The 21,952-nt window shown below is 43.5% G+C and overlaps 1 protein-coding gene and 1 long non-coding RNA gene across 6 annotated transcripts in view; one reads left to right on the top strand and one right to left on the bottom strand.

Moving 5' to 3' along the window:
• Window positions 1–21,952, top strand: part of LOC129718947 (mucin-5AC) — a 31,249-nt gene that overhangs the window by 573 nt on the left and 8,724 nt on the right. For 2 of the 5 annotated variants that reach the window (XM_055670198.1, XM_055670202.1), the window contains exons 2-6: window positions 1,387–1,894; window positions 15,380–16,683; window positions 16,918–17,579; window positions 17,645–19,642; window positions 19,701–21,093. In XM_055670198.1, the coding sequence (XP_055526173.1) occupies window positions 15,519–16,683; window positions 16,918–17,579; window positions 17,645–19,642; window positions 19,701–21,093 (5,218 nt within the window). In that variant the 5' untranslated portion in view covers window positions 1,387–1,894; window positions 15,380–15,518. The other 3 variants (XM_055670201.1, XM_055670200.1, XM_055670199.1) reach the window with 3 other exon arrangements.
• Window positions 121–671, bottom strand: LOC129718950 (uncharacterized). The gene is made up of 2 exons (XR_008727092.1): window positions 443–671; window positions 121–374 (listed from the first exon to the last, which is right to left on the bottom strand). It is a non-coding gene; the product is annotated as an uncharacterized LOC129718950 (long non-coding RNA).

Below are 21,952 nucleotides of genomic sequence, written 5' to 3' on the forward strand. Positions count from 1 at the left end.
AAAAATGCTATGCACGTTACAGTGTTGTGTTCTATAAAGGGTTACTGAGGACTGGAATTTGTTTTGAGTTTTAACCAGGTTCTGCAGCGGGTGCTGAATATATAGCAAATTGTAGAAGTATTTGTACGTAAAATTAACCTTTGATCTCAAGATAATAACATTTGTTTGTAGTAAGTTATTGTGAACAACAAAAACAAAACATTTATGTATTTTTGTTTACGGGCAATTGGAATAAATAACTAAAATTGCTGGCAGTTTTAGCTTCTCGGGTCCCAACGTACGGAAATCTCGTTCATTATCCTTGGAACTCCAATGTTAAAAAAATGTTAAAAGCTTCAGTCACATTTTCAACTCGTTTGTGTCCGTGATTTGTCCTAAAAAAGTAGCAATAATTAGATGAAATATTGTACTTTGTTTGTAGTTTTTCAAATGTTGAACCAACCAACCAAATCAAATTAGAGTTAGCTTGATATTATCTTAAAAACCAAGGTTTTTTTGTACTATGCTGTTATGCCACAACATACTGTGGCATTCTTTGAATATAGACTATAGATTAAACAAATATTAGCGTAGGAGAAATTTTATACATGCATGCTATTCGATGTAATTGAAAATTTAACTGCAAGACAAAGAATGTAAACTAAAGTACTGATTGCGAACTGCACTACTTAATACTAGAAACCGTACAGCACACTCCTAAAAGGTACCCGGGTACCGTGAGAGGAAAGACTCACGTTGCGCTTAGCTATGTGTTGCAACAGTAGCTCTCACCTTTCAAATCGTCTCGGGTAACTGTATAAAGCGTATGGTGTTGTTACTTGATTCTATCGTTTATTCGATTGATTACACTCTCACAAGCGTTCAACGGATGGCAGCAGTGGAAAATAGTTATAGTAGGTACATGTCATACGTGTATTCACAAACAGAAGCGATGAAAACAGTGTGAAAAAGTGACACAAGCCTTCTGTGACAGTCTGAAACTGTAGTTGCGTAGGAACTTACACTAAAAAATAGTGGAAAATCCTGTTACATTTTGTTCACAAAGGCCCCCTTTTTAAGCAAATATTTCTGTTTCATAGAGCAAAGATTTTGAGCTTCTTTTCCACCCTGAAAGTTATCTAACAGTGGCTCGGTTGCCTTTGCAACTAGTACGAAGGGATCCACACCACAGAAAAAAAGAGAATGAACTCATCGATTAAAAAAAAAACAAAAACGAAGTGTGATATAATCACAAATAAATCGGCCTACTATCCATTAACTTTTTAACTTGGGTAAAACATAGTCCATGGCTATGTGTCATTTATCGTGAAAACTAATCGAATAAAAGCAGTATATGTACAGTACATATGAGAAACCCATTTTGTAATTATATCTCTTGTCTTGCAGCGGCTGAAACACTTCGTAGCATCAAGGAAGAAGCCAAAAAACATACATTGGGTCAAAACTTCAATCAATGGTCTTCGGGCAATAAATAGCAGGCTCTCCGAACAATAGTAAGCTGATCAACAAGTATAGCTGAAACATAAAATAACGAAGGGCAGCAAGTAGGCAAAAGTGTCGAATTCGGACAAGTGATTTACAGTAGCGCTGCATTAGTTTCCAAAGTGAAGGGGCAAAAATTCTCACAACAAAGAAAGAGTGTATTCAGTGTGTGCTCTGGTGGTGAAGAAAATTTATAAGAATTAAATATGTAAACAAAACCACGCGAGACGGGAAGAGAGTTTAAAAAATCAAAAAGTAAACAAGTGTTTGATTAGAGATTTAGCTCTCGCGCAGCAATAAATTTGTGCGAAAAAAAAAGTAAAAAAACTGTATTGTGTACGTTTGCCTCGTAAGGGTTTAGAAAGTTGGCTTTTTTGAAGTTTCCGCTGAGATCAACAGAGCAAACAGGAAGGTAGGAATAATAATTGAAATTGTATGTAGCTTTAAAAATCGAACATTTTGATATCTCTTCTTTAACAACTGAACTGATTTGAGTGTTATTATGTCGCTTTTGTTTTGCGGCGGTGCTACACCGTAAAGCAAAGCAAAGCCTTGGTGCTACATTCCGATTCGGCACTCGACTTTCTGCTTGTTATATACAGACTGCGCAGCTAACTGTTAAGTGTACAGGACAATTGCGGGACTAGCGGTACGATCCCACTGACACCAACAGTCTCTCCCGAACAGAAATCGAATCTAAGACAACTGGCTTGTTAAGCCAGCATCGTATCTTGAGACCAGCTGGGAGGGTTACACCGTACGTGGTCCAAATAGAATATATAATTTTCAGAGTACCCGATGAAAAGACCGCCATATTATTCCCCATATCTAGCAGCTTCTCGTAGGCACAATCGTTTGATTTTGATTCCTACGAATTGACCAATTGTTGCAACGACGCTAATGGGAGTAACGGGGGGTTTACCGATTCATTAATATATGAAATCGGTCAACGTGAACTAATGAAATCGAAGGTTTAGTAGGATGATTTCGTTGAACCTGTATGCGAAACCAGACAAAACAATAAGATTATTCTGGGGATGAAACTGCCTGAAACATATACGAAAAAGACAAACAAAGCAGATGTCTCGGGACTCTGAAAAGCTTCAAGTGATCTTGACATATCATTCTGAAGAGTTTTAGATGTAGAATCGAACTACATGATCATTTTTTTTATAGAGCTGCCACATTGCATTCTTTTTCGATTTAAAGTTTAATTTAAGCCCGCAATTATAAATGGTCACGGTAGAACAGCTTTTCACTGCGATAATCGTCCTTTTTTTTCTTCTGACGGTGACAAGGCTCGCTGTCTAAATACATTCTTGAACTAACATGTCAAACGACTAGTTTCTCGCCACCACGACGTTTTTTCCTCAAACGTATTTTGACATTTTCTCTAGAAATACGTACGTTGTGTGCAGAGATTTTGCAAATTACGTATATCATTGATCTAATAATAATATTTCTCAACATAACTACAACAAAGTAGACAGAAAATGGTCAAAATAATGTCGCCAAACGAAAGACAATGCGCAAGTGTCAATTGACCATCTATTCTTTATGTGAGAGGCGACGGTTGTTCTGCATTTACGATTGAAAGCGTACTGCGACGCATGCTACGGATCAAATGAAAGTGTTGACCGTTTACAAGCCTGCTGTCCACAACTTTGTCGAAGATTTTATACCAATAAAAAAACCGTTCTGGCTTTATATTTTTTAACCTTTTTGTAAAATTTTAGCTTTTTGCTCTCGTTCCTCCATGATCAGATGATTATAAATGTTAGGCTAAATTTTTGTAGTTGTTTTATAAAAAAATATAAAGTAAGTTTTCGAGACAGGGTATCAGTTCTATAACGCCAGGTTTGTCCTATTTTAGTCAGGAAAAAACGATATTTTGCGGCAAAATGCTCTGCAATATGAAAATTCATCTTGCAAAATATTAGAGCTCTAAAACATTTACCCTCTGACGATATTGATGATACTATATTTTTTTTGGGAAAAATTTTTTTCGCCCTGATTTTTTTCAGACAGATACAAGCTTTGCCAAAGACGTCACACCGATCGAGCAAACCGCTCTGTCATTGAAAATATTTGTAGCTATCCCTTTTTTTTTCATAAACCCTTTTTACAAATTTGCCGTAGATAAAAACAATCATACTACAAAATGACATCTTTAGCTCATATAAACATCTGTGCAGAGTTTTAGTCAAATCTTAAATGACAATTAGAAAATTAAATAAAAATTGGGACATTTCTTATGGAATTACTCTATTTTACTAAATCGCAGTTAAAAAAAATATTTCAATTATCACATCAAAATTGTCGTCGGACGACGTTTGGAGCCTTTTAGACAGACACTTTGCAACGTCGTAATTATCACGATCCCATTCAAAGTCATTGATATTTTTTATCTCAAAATGCACCCTTTTCATTCGTTTTTACGCACTTTCTAGGGTAAACATAAAAAATACCTTTTTGTGTCATTTTGAAGGACACTTCTGACTCTACAGGGTCCGGCTATTGAACTGCTACATTATTTAAACATTTATTATTACGTTGCACACGAAACTGCATTGGACGATCCGTTTTTTATAAGGGGGATCTGTTAGTAGCTTAGGTATTTATGATAGATATTCGTAAATAATGAGTTTGTGTGATCAATCACAAAAGATGACTTCTCAACACTTGTAGAAATTTGTAATTTTAATTGTTAGGATTTGTTTGCTTTCGCAATTTTTTTTTTTTTTTTTTTTTTTTAAAGGTGGCGGGGAAATCTGCAAACAGACACCTGAGAAGAGAACTCAGGGTGTGGGGATGAGACTAGGGGAGAGATGCTGGGGTAGTTACACTCGCTCAGACACCTACTGATCCCTGTCCCGACCCACTAAAACCCCTCCAGTCTCCAGCCCTTGTCTTCCCGGAACGACGGTTAAGTATTACATCGGGGAGTGGCTTTTGTGCGTGATGCACCCTCTTTACTCTTATAACCTCCTAGCTAACTACCTGGAGACTGGTAATTAGCTACCACTGGCGTGTTGGTGGTTGACCCGCCACACACGTTGCAGCTCCAGAACAATCTGAGAGGCGGCCGCACAGACCGCGTTCCAGATGTCCGGGTCGTCGCACATCCTCCGGACTAGATTGTCCGGAGTAGTGCCAGGCCCGCTCACAGCCATCATGTTGCTCCTTGCTCTTGCGAAACGGGGGCATACGAAGAAGACATGCTCAGCAGTCTCCTCCTCCTCCACGCACTCGGGACACATGGGGGACACCGCGTGTCCGAACCTGTGCAGATATTGCCTGAAACAACCATGGCCTGACAGGATTTGTGTCAGGTGGAAGTTCACTTCACCATGTCGTCTCCCGACCCAGCCGGATATCTCCGGTATGAGTCGGTGCGTCCATCTGCCCTTTGTGGAGTTGGACCATTCCCGCTGCCAGCGGAGCATCGAGAATGACCTTCTGGTACCTCGTATGCCCCTTGTGTCACGTTGGTCGAAACACTCTCTGTCCTTGATGGCGATGCTGATAGGCATCATGCCGGACAAGACACAGATTGCATCGTATGACACCGTACGATACGCACTCGTAACTCTCAGGCACATGAGCCTGTAGGTACTTTCCAGTTTACCACGGTAACTGTTAGTACCTAGCGCTCTGGACCACACTGGCCCACCATACCTAAGTATGGACGAAACCACGCTGGCAAGAAGTCTTCGCTTGCTGCCATAAACCGCTGAGCTATTGGACATCATACGAGATAGTGCTGCAATAGCCGATGAGGCCCTCTTACAGGCATAGTCGACGTGACTCCCGAACGTGAGCTTGTCGTCCACCATAACCCCCAAGAGCTTCAGGGATCGCTTCGAGGTGATGGTGCAGTCTCCGACTCTGACCACCGCCTGTTGCTCCGATTTACGGTTGTTCACAACCGTGACCTCCGTCTTATGATGCGCGAGCTCCAGATTCCTGGAGCGCATCCAGTCCTCGACCTTGCGTATACAGTGCGCGGCCGTCAACTCGACCTCCTCGATAGACTCGCCGTAAACCTCCAGCGTTATGTCGTCTGCAAAGCCGACGATCACAACCCCTACAGGGAACTTGAGTTTCAACACTCCGTCATACATGACATTCCACAACACCGGGCCCAGGATAGAACCTTGCGGAACTCCTGCGGTAATTGGGACGCACTTCTGACCCTCCTCCGTGTCGTAAACAAGTACTCGATTCTGGAAATAATTTTCCAGAATCTTGTACAGCGACACCGGTACATGGATGCTCCTGAGCGCGAGCGCTATGGAGTCCCAACTGGCACTATTGAACGCATTCTTCACGTCGAGCGTGACGATTGCGCAGTAGCGTATTCCCCTTCTCTTGCGCTGGATTGCTACCTCCGCCGTCTTGATGACGGAAGAGATTGCGTCCAGCGTGGACCTGCCCTTCCGGAAGCCGAACTGGTTACTTGCCAGACCGTGTACACCCTCCGTGTACCTCACCAGTGTGTTGAGGATGATCCTCTCAAGCACCTTGCCCGCGGTGTCCAGCAGGCAGATAGGCCTATATGCCGATGGGTCCCCTGGCGGTTTCCCAGCCTTCGGCAATAAGACCAGTCTCTGCCGCTTCCACCTGTCCGGAAAGAGACAGTCATCCAGGCACCTCTGCATGACTGCCCTGAACAGCCCGGGGGCCGTTTTTATCGCCAGCCTGATCGCCAGGTTAGGGATACCATCCGGTCCCGGTGCCTTGCTCACCTTTAGGGATTTGGCGATCACGATGAGTTCCTCATTCGTAACCCTTGCCTCCTCCCCTGCCTCGACACGGCTGTCGTCGCTCACGGATTGGATGCTCGGCAGGTTGGCCGACCATCTCTGGTCTATGTCTGAGATACTGGAACGTCGGACGTGAGACTCGACCGCCGGAGGCCAAGGACTTGGCTCGTGGCGTGGAAAGAGTCCCTCGATGATACGCTCCAGCATCGCTGGTGATCGCTCTGCAGGCGCCAGCGCGCCTTTAGTCTTGGCCATTACGATCCTGTAGGCGTCACCCCACGGATTTGTATTGGCACTCGCACATAGCCTATCGAAGCAGGCCCTCTTGCTGGCCTTTATCGCACTCTTTAGCATCGATCTTGCCGAACTGAATGCTGCGCGGCGCTCTGTCCTCTCTTCTTCGTTTCGCGCACGCTGCATCCTCCGTCTTGCACGGAGGCACGCACTGCGAAGGTCGGCTATCGCGTCCGTCCACCAGTAAACCGGTGGCTTTCCATTCCTAGGTTGGCGAGTCCTAGGCATGGTGGCGTCGCACGCCCGCGATAGCATAGCAACTAGTTGGTCAGCAGTCGGGCGGAGCCAACTGCCCCCCTCGCGCTCCCTTCTCATTGCCTCTTCGAATACCTCGGCATCAAAGTGCGATGTCTTCCACCCGCGAACGGTCGGAGTGTTGGCTCTACCCGTCGCTTGCCGCCTCTCGTTGTTGTCTACACTATAACAGACCGCCTGGTGGTCGCTATTAGTGTAGCCATCGTCTACCCTCCAGTTCTTGATCAGTCCTGGGCTGGAGAACGTCACGTCGATGATCGACTCCGCACCATTTCTGCTAAATGTACTTTTGTTCCCAACGTTGGCCAGATCTAGGTTGAGCTTTGCAAAAGCCCCCAACAGGATCTGGCCCCTCTGGTTCGTGAAGCGACTTCCCCACTCAACAGCCCAAGCGTTGAAGTCGCCCGCCACCACCAACGGCGTTAGGCCCGTTAGCTCCATGGATAGGAGGTCGACCATCTGGGTGAACCTTTCGGTAGACCAACGTGGCGGAGCATAGCAACTGCAGTAGAACACTCCGTTTACCTTAGCAACTACGTACCCTTCTTCTGAGGTTGAGACAACCTCCTGAACCGGGAACTTGCTCGTCGTACATATGGCCGCCAAACTGGACTTATCCGCAACCCAATTACCGTTTCCGGGAGGGATGCGGTAGGGATCCGATATGACGGCGATGTCCGACAACGACTCAGTGGCTGCTTGGTGTAGCAGCTGCTGAGCCGCGAAGCAATGGTTCAGGTTCAGTTGCGTCACCCTTACGCCCGTGGTTTCGCAGCCGGCTTACCGGCTGGGCACCTGGGGCCTCCCATAAAGTGTTTGGCGTCCCGTTTCCCGGAACATACCATGCACTTGGGAGACTCCACACAGTCCTTTGCTTTATGGCCTGCATCTCCACAACGCCTGCACAGCTGGCTCCTATCGGGCCCCTTGCAGGTCCAGGACTTATGTCCGCCCTCAAAGCACCGGAAGCAAATGTCTGGTTGCTGTAGTATGCCCAGAGGACATACAGACCAGCCGACCTTCAACTTGCCCTCTTTCAGGGCCAGGTTAGCGTCCGCCGACGGTAGTCGGAAGGTAGCTATCTGGGTCCCCGCCGGACCTTTGCGGAGGCGGATTGACTCCTTAGCCACCTCCACCCCGCACTTCGCTTTTAGGGCTTGTGCAATGTCGCACCCCTCAGTGATTTCGTCCAGGTTTTTAAGCTGGAGAGTCACTTCTGAGGTGAGTGCCCGCACTTGCACCTCCTTCCCTAGGACCTTTTCAGCTACCGTTTTGTAGGTAGCCCCCTTGTTCTTGGCGTCCTTCCGGAGCTCAAGTATCATCTCGCCAGTGCGAGATCGGCGGATACTCCGCACATCCGCCCCCAGATCCTTGAGCTGGGTTTCCCCCCTCATCTTCTTCAAGACTTCTGAGTACTTCGACCCATCCGTCTTGAGTATGAGGGCATCACCCCTACTCCGCGCCTTTTTGACCTTTTTTGGTCCTCTGGCCGCTCCGCCATCATGTCGCGTCGCACCTTCCCGACGCTTCCTACCCTCTACGGTAGTCCAAGGGTTGCCCGTAGCCTCCACCTGTGCCTTTTCCGCGGTGGACCTTGAACCGGTTGGCGTGTGTTCCCGTGGGAGTAGCACGACCAATCGTTTCTTGGTGTTCCCGGGGGCCGTTTCCCCCGGGGACTGCCTCGTTCGCTTAGCGACCTGCCCCGTGGAGCAGACCGACGCGAACGAGGGGGCGTCTGTCTGCACCTCTTTAGATGCAGTCGCCCTCCCGGTCCTGGCCGCTTTCTCGGCCGCCTTCACCCGAGCTACGAGTTCTTCGTGCTCCTTTCTGGCTTCATCAATGGTGCTCCGAAGCAGGAGGAGGCTCTGCTTCAGGTCGCCAGCGATGTTTCGCCTGTTCGCCAAGAACTCGATTATGGCATCGAGTTGTTCAGACAGCGCCGCCACTCTTGGCCGCGTGTCCATACACCTTTCGACGGCCTTGACTAGCAAGGGACCGTCTACCGAGATGTCTGGTGTGGACACCGACGGATTCGCCGTTTTTCCACCTCCAGACTTCGCCGCATCCGTCTCCGCCTTCTTCTGCGGAGACCGCTGGATGCCACCTCGTGCGAAGGGATTTGGTAACCCCTCCGCACCCGTCTCTTTTGTTTTTGAGTTCAACATTTTTGTTTATTGGGTCCCCCTACCAGCCGCTATCCTTATCCATAATGGAGTAGTCGCCTAAATGGTCCCAAGGTAGTCTATGCCGGAGCAGTGAGGCCATGGCTAGGGGCGGCTGCCATAGCGCCTTATGGGCAACTATGACACCCCCGACCGGCGCAAGTCAGGAAAAGACATCTGATCCTACTCCTGCCGGGTTCCCACCCGGCAATGGACTCGGAACGTACTGGAAGGCCTGCCAGGTTTTACGGGACGGAGACCCCTGCACCGGTTGTAATCTCGCCGTTTCAAGCCGTTATCACACGACATTACTAAGGGAGCTCGGCGCAGGTGCCAGCCCAAAATCATGGTACGAAAACGAAATCCGACTCTTATCCTATAGTGATGCGACCAGTTGCCGTAATTGGGAACATTACTGGCATCAGTCCCAATGGCCGGTATAGTGCATTTGGGTGGTGGGAGCGGCACTACTCGCTCCGTCGGAGCTGCTTCCGGCCAGTGTGGCTTTTGCGAGAATTCAGCGGCCCAGTGCCTGAATCTCGCCACGACCTAGGCTAGCTCCCGCTGATGGTCCGGGACTGCTTGCTAGCAGTGAGCACTTCCGTGGCCTTCAGTAATCGCCAATTACCGACCCGTGGTGGCATTCAGCTCTGCCATTTGCTTTCGCAATTAGGACTTATCATTCGTAGGGATTTAAACCTACTTGTCAAAAAAGGGGAAGTAAACTTACAACTAACTTATTGGCTATAAAGAGAGCTTACGTAGTAATTGAGGATTGTCGAAAATTGGTAATATCACATTGGCTCTAATGTTTCAGCACCAGTGAGTCTATGTAATTTGAGTGTACCAAACCAAGAAGGACGCTTCAAAATTATTTTCAGAATTTTATTCTGAATCCTTTGAAGCGTTTTCTTCCTTGTTAAATAGCAACTTGACCAGATCGGTACAGCATAAAGCATTGCTGGTCTAAACATTTGTTTGTAAATCAGAAGTTTATTTTGCTTGTATATTCTCAATGTGCTTTTTGAAAATAAGTTTTTTATCGTAAATTAGCCCCAAGTAGTTAACCTTGTCAGACCAACTTAAAATAACCCTATTCATCTCGACAACGTGATTATTGTTTGGCTTGAGGAAAGAAACCCTAGTCTTATGAGGAGAAATTATCAATTGAGTTTTAGAAGCATTGGGAGAGATTTTCCACTTTTGCAAGTAGGAAGAAAAATATCAGTGGAATAACTTTCAGATTTGTTAGCTAGTATCATACTAGTAACTGAGTAGTGGAATGCCCGTGGCGAAATTCAAACTGAAAACCTGCAAAAATTGAATTTTTATTGATGTATGACAACATCCTGTTAATGCCTTAGATGAAGAAAAAAAAACATCCTGTTAAGAATAATTCTCTCAAACAGTTTACTTATCGAAGAAAGCAAACTGATTGGTCAATAACTTAAACCCTCGGCAAGGATTCTTATCCGGCTTTAAAAATGGAGTAATTTTTTGCATTTTTCCATAATTTTTAAACAAGTATTGAAAATTCTTAAAACTAAAAAGCCCATTGTGCTCCCAGGGAGATGTTTGATTAATATGTTAAAGATTCCATCGTCACCAAGTGCTTTCATATTTTTGAAACTTAATAATTGCTTTAATCTCATTCAAGTTAGTATTAATTATACGGTATTTCCGTGTTAACGAACTATATGGTGTTTACGAATAAAAAAACTTCACCGTACAACAGTTCGTGAATAAGCAGAATGATTTGATTGCCAAAAAGATCACGAACCTGACGTGTGCTGTGCTGACGGCCACCAGACGTTGAACCGTGGGCACGTCGTTATTTTGGTACCAGGAATTGGGGATTTCCAACAGATCTCGACACCGGCTCACAAAGCAAAGAAAACTCAACTCTAGATTGCGTAGTGACCGGCAAGTTTACCGAACTTGGACCGCTTGGAAGCCGCTTTCTGCTCTAAAAACCTAAAAGTGTGGAAGTTCTGAAGCGAAATGCCCCGGGACTCCCGATTCCTGGTCATACAGTCAGATATTCAACCACTTGATTACTATGTGGACACCTATATAATATTAGGGCGGGGCAAAGTGATCGATTTTACAAAACCAAGTTTTTTTTTCATTCCATCTTTTGAAGACATTCTGACTGACGCCGGTTCTTAGGTAGTGTTGGCAAAAAAATAATTTTTAGCATTTAATTCGACATATTCAACTTTAAACAGCTATAACATTTTTAGAGACATCCCAACTCTTTAGTGTCTTCGGCACAGTTGTTAAGCATCAAAAAACCTACCTTTTGAAGTCATAAATTGTATAGTTTAAACCATTATGAGGTCTCTATAATGGAAAATGCAAAAAAAGTAGTATTTCTCATACAAATTTTTATACAAATTTGAATTGCAATGCGCCAAGCGCAGACAAAACCAATCGACTTCTGACAAATTTATAGGATTGTTTGGGGCCCCAAATAGAACAAAAAACTTAATTCTAGTTTTGTGCTATCAAGTTTCATTTCTTTCCATATAACGACGCCCCACTTCAATGTATATAATCAATTCGACAAAGGCGAAAAAATTACCCTAAAACTCAAACTGGAAAAAAGATTATAGCTTTTCAACCGATATGTACTCGGTAGGGTTTTCGGGTACCTTTCAGACTTTATTGAATTTTTGTTTTACCGCATAAGTACTCCGTAGGATACCCGTGTACCCACAAAATGAAATGCTTCTTGCTTTTTCATTTCTTGACCGATTTTGAATCTTGGCCTGGAAAATCTGTCTACTTTTAAAATCCGGAACCGACATGAACCTGTGACACCATCTGGTTTCTGTAAATCCGGATCTTCGAAAGCATGCTCTGGTGAGACAAATTAGTACAATTGTGAATAAAACCGAACAACATTGGTACCAAAATTCATGAAATCACTTCAGGAATCGATTCAAATCTATTTCTGCCGTACCGGAACAGATTCCCGTGAGACCCTATTTGACCTCCAACATGATTGGAAAGAAACTAATTGTATGTCAAAAGTTATGAAATTTCTTCAGGTATCCTTTTTGAATCCATGTCATGTTGGGGGCCATATAGGAACCCACGGGAATTTGCTCCGGTATGGCTATTTCGGCGACAACTCATCAGATGGGCTCGAAATGTAAATGTAATCAATTCTTAGAGTGATTTGAAAAACTTAGTTGCCATATAGGATCTTCAGTTCATCAGTTGGACTCGAAATGGATGTCAATTCAAGTCAATAAATCAATTCCTGGAGTGATTTCATGAATTTTGATATACATATTGTTAATAATTTGATAAAACATGCTTGTGGCCATATAGGGCCCCACGGGAACCTGCTCCTGAGTGGCCATTTCAAGGACAACTCCCCTTACTAACACGCAAAGAATCCTGTGTAAGAATCCCCAGGATACCTTTAACTCGATGACGGAATCATGAAAGGAATCGCCAACACGATCCGGAGGATTCCCACTCAGGATTCTTACTCCGGGTCGGCAAATGCACTCAGAAAGTATACAAGTGAACTCCTGAAATGAAAGATTATTGCTTTTTAATCATTCCCGTGAATTGTGTTGCCCTTAGCCCGCTGGAAAGAACGTAAAGTCTTCAGAGACTCAAATGAAGTTTTCTCGTTAGCAAATGTAGAAGCGACGAACCATTACTTGCGGAATTTTGATGTGCTTTAATCTTTGCTACGGGCACCACAATTTACAGAAATTGTCAAAAAGCTATATTCTTCAAATATGTTATATTTGATTCCCAGCTAACAAATTGGTTCATATAACTCGCGCTCAACTCTGTTAAGTGAACTGTTATTTGGTAAAAAATTAATTCACGAAATGCGCCTATGTGTACAAATCCTGACCTCCAGATACGTACATTGTAAAAAAATTGATGACGATGTTACTTTAAATTGCATTCTGCACGACTTTGAGGATTAATTATATGACACGTTAAATTGCTTCATATATAACCTTATATTGCGTATTATAGGACTTAAATTTTACACGATATAAACAAATTTAATGTTGCATCTTATGTAATTTCATATTAGATATGCACATTTGAGCGACTTAGAATTAACATCCTTATACGACTTCTGGTTTGCTGGAATAACGATCATCTTTATAATAATTTTATGACCTTGCATTCAAAAGTACGATATTTTTTCTCAAAACTGATTTATGAATTTTTGATAAAAATACATCGAAAATCGTAGTTTTTCTTTCTAGAAAACGCTCTTGCGAAAACCCACAAAAAGCAAGAAACTCGTCCAAAATGTAAGTTTTTGATTACCCTAATTCATTGTATATGAAAAAAATTGATTTGATTATTATTTTATTGGTTATTACAAATGAACTTTGTTAAAATAGAACAAAAAATGCCTGTTTTTCATCGAGGTAAATTTCTTTATTGGGATTAGAGGTAACTCTATTCTGCCTTCGGCAAAATTATTCCTCAAAAAATTTCCCACCTTTTGACGGTATTAAAGTTGATAGGGCTCATTATACGGTAACCACTTTAAACGATTGAAAATGCTCCAAAAAATCACCTATGTGTTCAAATAAAAAAAAATCAAAACCGAATACATAACATTCTTGCAGGAATTTCCTATACTTGATAATTGATAACGGTTAAAAGCTCATGTTTAAAGTCTTCCATCGTTGAATACCGAAACGATCCATTCAGTATACTGCATATTTCAGGATTTAATTCGACTAATCTATGAGGTGTGTGTGTTTGTGTGATAGACATTTAACCCATCCGCGCCTGATCTCGATGTTCAATTGTGAACACACGCTTCGCTAGCTCTGTTTACGATCGTACAGATTACAGATGTTTATTTCCAAGACGTTCGCGAATGTATTAACACCCGACGGGTATGAAAGTGAATAGTAATCTCCTACCGGCCGCCGATGGAAGTGATGCCGCATTCATCTAGCTTTATTTATGAGCGCCTTCCGTAAACCGGTTGCAATACCGGCTCAAGTAATGACTTAATGAGAGGTAGATGTGTATTGTTTTCCTTTCTTGTTTCGGACGACGGACGGTTCGGTGAGATATGATTCAACAAAATTCTCACACGCGATTTTCGAAGCAGCAGATGATGTTAGCGCCACATGTGTGCTCAGAAATTGTACGTGGGAGAATCACCTGATCACATGATGTCGAGGTAGACCCTTTAGGTGTATATGCTATCTGGAACATCTTATAATATGTACATTTGATTAGATTTTGCAGTCCCAATGTAACCAACAATTCAAAGCAAAACACTGGTAAACGGCTGGGATAAAAATTGTGTTGTACAATGAAGTTCACAGAACTGAAGGCTTTTGTCAGGTATTCATTAGAGATGGTCGGGTTTCGGGTTTGAAAACCCGAAACCCGATCCCGACCCGTACCCGACGGGTTCGGGTCGGGTTCGGATTTGAAAATTCTTGGAAGTGTCGGGTACGGGTCGGGTTCGGGTTTTGTGAAAAAAATGTTTTTGGGTTCGGGTCGGGTTCGGGTTTGAAAATGTCGGGTTCAAGTCGGGTTTGGGTATCAAAACCCGAAACCCGACTATAAAATCTATGAAATCTCGGGTTCGGGTCGGGTTCGGGTTAGCAATTTCGGGTTCGGGCGGGTTCGGGTTTGAAAGAAAAAAAAAGTTTCGGGTTCGGGTCGGGCTCGGGTTTCGACCGAAAAAAAAATTCTGGCTCGGGTCGGGTACGGGTTTAAAAAACATCAAACCCGACCATCTCTAGTATTCATGTGATTTTTTTTATATGTACCAGTCGAATTTCCCATGATTTAAATTACCAAAATAAATTTGATTTGTTATAATTCGATTTATAGACTAAGAACTCCAGCGAAATTCTAATTCGTTACTTTCACAATGCACAGGATCAATAAGAGCTTTCCACAATATACAATATACAAATGCAGATTACTATGAATGTTATAAACTTGTTTTATGTACTTGTATTAGACCGTCGCGCGGTTTCATATTATTCTTTCATGTTGCTTCAGTAGTTTATTAATGTTAAAAAATTGCAACTCGCTGAGAAACGACGAAACTACATGGACATGGGAACAGCAAAAACATATTTGCCAAAAATTATCAGCGATCCGCTTACACATTAGAAGTATACACATGAAACTTAAAAAAACAACTAGACTATCTTTTAAAGTGTACACGGAATGATAATGACGATAATGACACTAGAAAAAAAAAATATTTAATCATACTTTCGCTAAGTGAACTTGACACCGTAACATACGCCTTTATTAGAAGTTGCAATAACCGTACAGCATTCACGCTCAGAAACCATGTTATGAATACAGATGCAAAGTAACAATTGTAGCCCCATATGATTGACTCTTTTATTTTTATCCGTTTCTGGTTTCTATAATTAACAGACAAAATACAAACAGCGTGCGCGACGGCAGATCGTACGCACGCCAACTTCGAAGACAACCAGGCAACAGAGCAAGTGAATGAGCGAGGCAAAACTGCGAAGTTGAGATAGGCCCAGACCATACCAATATCAATAAAAAAATGAACATCGATTCGAGTAACGCATCCGAACAAGCAACAACAACAGCAACAGCATTATCTGTATCATCTAAATCGCCACCAACAGCAGCTGGTACGGAAGAAGAGGAAGAATCCACATTGGTCGAAATCTCGCCTTCATCATCATCGTCGTCACCATTACCGTCGTCTCGAGCAAGCAGTACCGGTACGGGTGACGATGTTGTGCCTAATCCGGAAACCAACATCGGCATCGAACCGACAACCCCAAATACGATCGCTGTAGACATTCACGCAGCTTCAGCAGATACTACCGAAGCTAGTACAGTGGCATTAGTTGAAAATCTGCCTTCTCAGCAGCAGTGTCTACTAGCACCGGTGGCAGTGCAGGTTGCAAGTGATCAACAATTGAAGCAACAATCACGGCACCATACTCCGTTCCAGTCCTCATCATCACTGTCTACTCCGTCCTCATCAGAAGAATTCGACGAATCTGTGGCTACCAGTAGCACCGAAGGCGCCTTGATTGTTTCCAGTAGCAATAATCTATTGAATAACAATAGCACCGTGACAGGTAACAGTGAACAGGAAACAACAGGCCAACAGCGGAATGTAGCCGAAAGTGTCCTTTTGCCATCGCCAATAGTCACAGTGGCTACTAGCACGCCGGAACGTGCTGTCATTAATAAAGAAAAGGAAGCGCATAGTACTGCACCAATAGAGATAGTACAAATCTTTCCCTTCTCAACTACACCGCTGTACTCGTCAACCACATCAGCATTCTCATCATCTTCATCTTCCACTTCGAGCATGTCGCCGACGTCCTCGGCGTCAACCTCATCTTCACCTTCCGTTTCTCCCTTGGCAGCGGATCAACAAATGGTAGCGACAAGTACACCACCTTCGACACAAGTTCAAGCGGATATATTAAACGAGATGAAAGATGTAACGTCGCACGAGGCGGTACGACAGAATGTCTCTGAAAGTGATAAACTTGCGGACGGAGACCTGAATCCAAAGTGCCCGGAACGCGCATATATGCATAACAGCTCACAGTTGCACAGCAGTCTGAAAAAGCCCAGATCAGGTAGCGATCTTAGCGAGAAACCCGACCGGCGCCGTGTATCGTTCCCGATCGATACGCAACTCATTACCGGTTACCTGGAGCCAATTGATCCGTGGGCCTGTGGTAAGTAATACTTTATATCTTTGTTTTATGCTTGAAACAGCTAGGTATTCACAAATCGCATCAATTTTCATTCAAGTTGATCAATGTCAAAATACGCATGGATCATCGTCATTTTTTTACTTTTCAAAGGATAGCTAATAACATGGACTCACATTTCTCACATTCAGATTTCTAACTCGAAAATGGTGAACTCACTTTACCAGCATTAATACTTTCCCTTAAATCTATTTTTAGTCACAGTCATTAGTGTACCTGATTTGATAGAGCTCTACAAAAAGTCCAGCGATAGGCACGGTACTAAGCCCCTTTCTGCAATAATTGAACACTTGAAAAAGCTCGACCTCAGTCAGCAACAGCGTATATCACTGCTGTCATTGAGGGATCAGAATCTCAGCCATGGTTCCTGCGAAGCGCTGGAAGAAGTGTTCAAACGTGTGCAATATCGATGTATCAATGCGTCCCACGCCGGGCTGGATGACACTAGTGCAAGTACTCTGTTCGATATGATCGAATACTACGAAGCCACCAACGAGCTGGACTTCTCAGACAATTTAGCGATGACCAATAAGAGTTGGCTTGCATGCATAAATATGGTGAAGAAGAGTCAAGCTTTAAACGTACTTATCACACGAGGGCCAGGAATTTCCGAACATCATGCTGGAGGCCTAGCAAAAGCTCTCAATACGTCCGCTATTCATACGCTTAAGTTGGAACATTGCGAATTGTCCCAACGACCTCTAATGGTGTTGTGCAATCTGCTTAAGAGAAATACTGTGTTAAGAGAACTGTCGTTAGCTTATAATCAATTAACCTGGGAGGATGCAAAAACAATTGCAACTTTACTACAAACAAATTATCATCTCCAGCTGTTGGATATCTCAAACAACAACATCGGAGTGAGTATTCATTTAGTTTATACATCGTAAAAGAAGCGTTAATCATCAATTCCTTTTTGTTGTAGGATAATGGCGTCGAGCTGATAGTCAACGCTCTGATTGAACAGTCAATCTATTTAAGAACGATGCATGAAACAAAGAGAAAAACTGATTTCAGCATAGCAGATCTTTCGAGCAGTTTGAACAACATCAACAGTAATAAGAGCTTTTTCCCCAATTCATACTGTAAAACAACGCAACATGGAACACAGAAAATTGCACAGCGCAAGGAGAGACAGAGGAAGAAACAAATACAGCAACAGCTGCAGCCAGGGTCGGTTTCCAGTTTGTTGGATAGTTGTTCCCCCACCGAAATGGCGTCTGCAGTTCTACTGGATGCCACTCCGATGACTCCGCCACCAACACCGGCCTTACCGTGTGCGAGCACTTCATCGGATGATGTTTTCCTCACGTCGCCCAAATTGACATCCCCGCCAGTCGTGCAATCCAAAGAAAGGGAACCACCACCTATTTCGCCTGCATATATCACTAAAGAACTAGTCGAACTGACGAAGCAGGAGGCGTACAGTACAAATGATGATAGCGGTATTAACAGTAGTGTGTCCAGTGACGTGGAACAAACAAATAGTGATAATAGCAATAACGACGTCACGTCATCAGTTTTAGAATCTGAGCAAAAAAAAGCGTTGCCTGTGTCACCTGTAAAAGTGCCGAACCAACAGAAAAAGAATGACATAATGGCATCGTCAGACATAACTGTCGATGAAGTTAACGACAGTGGCGGTGGTGGTGGAGAAGTAAATGTTACTATAACTGGAGAAGAAGATACACAAACTATCGATGATATCCTTGATGAAAATCATGAAGAATTTGTCAAAGGACCTAAGAAGGCAAAACTAGCCAAGCAGGATAGCATATCGAACGAATCCGAGTTATGCGTACCAGAGAAAATGCATGATTTAGGGGAAAGAAATGTTGAGGTCAAACTAAATCTACCCAAAGTAGAAGTCCCAATGGACGAAGATACACCAGAAGTTTGTGAGGATTATGACGATGATCCTAGTTTGAAAATTGTAGAGGAAAACCTTCTCGTTGACAGAAGTATAAATGAAAGTACCAGTGAAGAAATAAAACATCTGATAGCCAAGGACGATGCAGTTGAGAATGGGAAATCTGACACAGGCGACAACGATGACAGTGCTTCTTTAGTACGAGTTCCGTTGAAAAAAGATGAACTACAACTGCTGTTAGAATCAAAATCAAAGAGACAAGCAGAACAGGAACATGGGCTTGAAATTTCACCAACTCATAGTTCAGAAACTATTGAAAAAGATAATACGAATTCAACAAGTGCAACACCAAAGCAGTTGGGAACGATACCACTCAAAACAATCGAAATCGATGATAAGCCGCTATCACGTTCGTTGGATAGCACCGGTTCCACAGATTTCGACAATACATTTTTGGCCTGCAATGAACCGTCAAATTTCCCCAACGAACGTTCATTTAGTTTAGAAAGCCTCAACAGCGAAACGTCTGTAGATTCCAATGATTCCAAAAGTAGCCTGAAAATCATGCAATCGAAGTTTGCTGCACGAAACGGCACACTCGAAAGGCAACAATCGAGTGTTAACAAAGAAACACAACAGACGGAGCAATCTCCAGCTGCTGCTTGCGGGCTGCAAGTGTTGGTTCTATGGAACAATGAAATAACACGAAATTCATCTCAAAATTTTGCTGATTTAATCGAAAACACTTCCACATTAGAAATTCTTAACGTAGGTTGCAATCTGTTGTGCAACGATTTCGTGGCAAACATCAAAGATAGTCTCAAGTGCAACAGTAGTTTGACCAGTTTGGGGCTACAAGGAGCACATCTGTCCGATAACGGTGCAAAAGTGATGGCGGAGGTTATCGAGTTTGGTGGCAATTCGACGCTACAGTGGATCGATCTGAGAAACAACAACATATTGGCACCTGGACTAGATCAATTGAACGAAGCCCTGAAGTCGAACAAAACCGTGACGAGGATCGATCTTGATGATGTGCCTAGGAGAACAGCGGTAAGTTGAATAATATCTATTCATAAGCACCTTTTGACCCGATCTGTTTCACATGTAGGAAAATTCCATCGAAGTGGGATCAGAGTACTCCCGCTTGCTGACCAATATAAGAGCTCAGTGCGAACGCAACAAACACCCACCGGAGCAAACAGAACCAATAAGCACGTCCATTAAACGTGTCCGCGCTTCACATCTGAGTTCACGAAAGATTTCGCTTACCTGTACATCAATTCGGACGCCGTCTAGCGCAACATCTAGCGAAAAGCATCACCATCATCTGCTAGATCCCAGCAAGAAAAACGGTGGGCGCTTACGTTCTCCATTACCAAGTCCTATTCCATCACCAAGTGCATCCCCTGTACCAAGTCCGTCGCGCAATCGGTTCCAGGTGACACGTGTTGGCGAGTCTGCCGGCAGTAGTAGCAGTCTCACAAGTATTAACAACAATACATCTACCTCACCGTCGCCATCATCAACAGGCAGCTCGCCGACACTGTTTTTCGCTGCAAACTCTCGTTTTCGTGTTGTCACTGTTGAAGAACCGCTGCCATCGACCGTAGCTAAATACCAACCAAAAGTGTCATCTTCATCTGTATCGCCCTCGCCTCTCGCAATCGATAACATCGGTCGAATGCCGCCCATGGGTAGTAGTTCTGCGCCAGCACTGTCGTCATACGTTAACTCGCCAAAGTATAATTCATCATCATCGCAAACGGTTGCTAATATACCATCGCCAACGGTGCTAGCACAACAGAGTCCCAAACAGGTACCACAGCAACAGAACACACCGCAGCAGTACCCATCACCGTTCATAGACACGCCAGTTCCATCGACACCAAAATCTAGGCATACACGATTACCGTCTACCAGCAGTAACCAGTTGAATGATTCTCTCAATTCAACGACGTCTATCGATAGTCCAGATCTTGAAGTGAAACGGTTTATGAGTGGTACTTCTGGAATGAACATTAGCACAGTTATCACGCCGGTACATTCATCTACAATGGACGATAGCTGTTCGTCCATAAGCAGCAGTATTGACTCGAGTGATATTGCACAATATCCCAACATTTCGATCAGCTCAGCGGACGAAAGTTTCGATCCGGTTGCCAATTCCCCTCCATCATCTTCTCTGTCGGTGAGTTCGACTAGTACGGCTCCACTTACTAAAACGGCTAGTTCGCAAAAACAAGTGCAACTGAATCATTCACCAGTAAAGACTGCCGCTAACCTTGTCAACGCTAACTTACTGAAGGTGAAAAATAATAGTCTATCCAGCCTGGAGGCGAGCATCAGTTCACAGGAATCGCTATACGACGTGCACGATTTGTCCTTTCCAACATCATCGGGCTGCTCGTCAGCGCAGGTCGCTAAGCTGGCTCTTCCGACCAGTGGGAACTCTAACGAGAGCACTTTGACGTCGGTGCAGAGCCTGGAAAAGGATAAGCAAGGTGGGTTGGAAGATGGTCAAAGAATTACTCTGGGAACACGCGTAACAGTTAAACTGATTGTGTTGGTTTCTACATGTGAGATTTTAATGCCAATCTCTGTCATAAATGGATGGGATGTTAGTTTTCATACCTTTTCTTTTTCCTGATCAAATAAGTAATTTGTTAAAACAGAAATTCTTTTCTGGTATAGCGGTTTCAAATTAACGTGCAGTAATTGAAATCAATTAATTAATTATACGGCTAGAATAATGAACTCCCTTCCTTCCTTCCTTCAATCTGAATTCTACAGTACCCCCCTGTTGACTCTCCTTTCTAAAAAAAATAAGTCCCTATTAAAAAAAACTCTAGAGTATTGTAATTTGGCGATATTGTTAGGATATTGTTTCATCGACCAGAAAAATAACGATAATTTTAAAATTTTGCTTTGGGCAATAACGCCGCTAGTTGCGCTATAAGCAAGCGTGCCTTTTCTTTATCAAAGACAAAAGCCATGAGTAATGCCGCTTGTGTTGATTTAAGTAAGCGTGCACACCCATTAGCAACGACAAAAAACCGTTTAGTTCACATGGTGGAGCATGAGTGTAACTTTTCGAATAAGGACGAAGATTTTTCAGGAATTTGTTCGAAGAGGCACGTCTGCTTGTGGTGATACTGCCAATAATATGAAGTGCGGAGTACAGAACATACCTGGGCAATATCACACAAGATCTAATCTCTGGTCGCAGTGATGAGTCCACACAGAAAAAAAAACACATACATGGACGGATTTAACAAGATATATTGTAGTATTTACCAAAATCTACCCAAAATTTCATGTTCCTAAGATGAATAACTTCCAAAAAATAATGTGAGAGCGCCA

This window comes from Wyeomyia smithii, chromosome 1 (assembly GCF_029784165.1).
Source record: "Wyeomyia smithii strain HCP4-BCI-WySm-NY-G18 chromosome 1, ASM2978416v1, whole genome shotgun sequence".
Lineage (NCBI taxonomy): Eukaryota > Metazoa > Arthropoda > Insecta > Diptera > Culicidae > Wyeomyia > Wyeomyia smithii.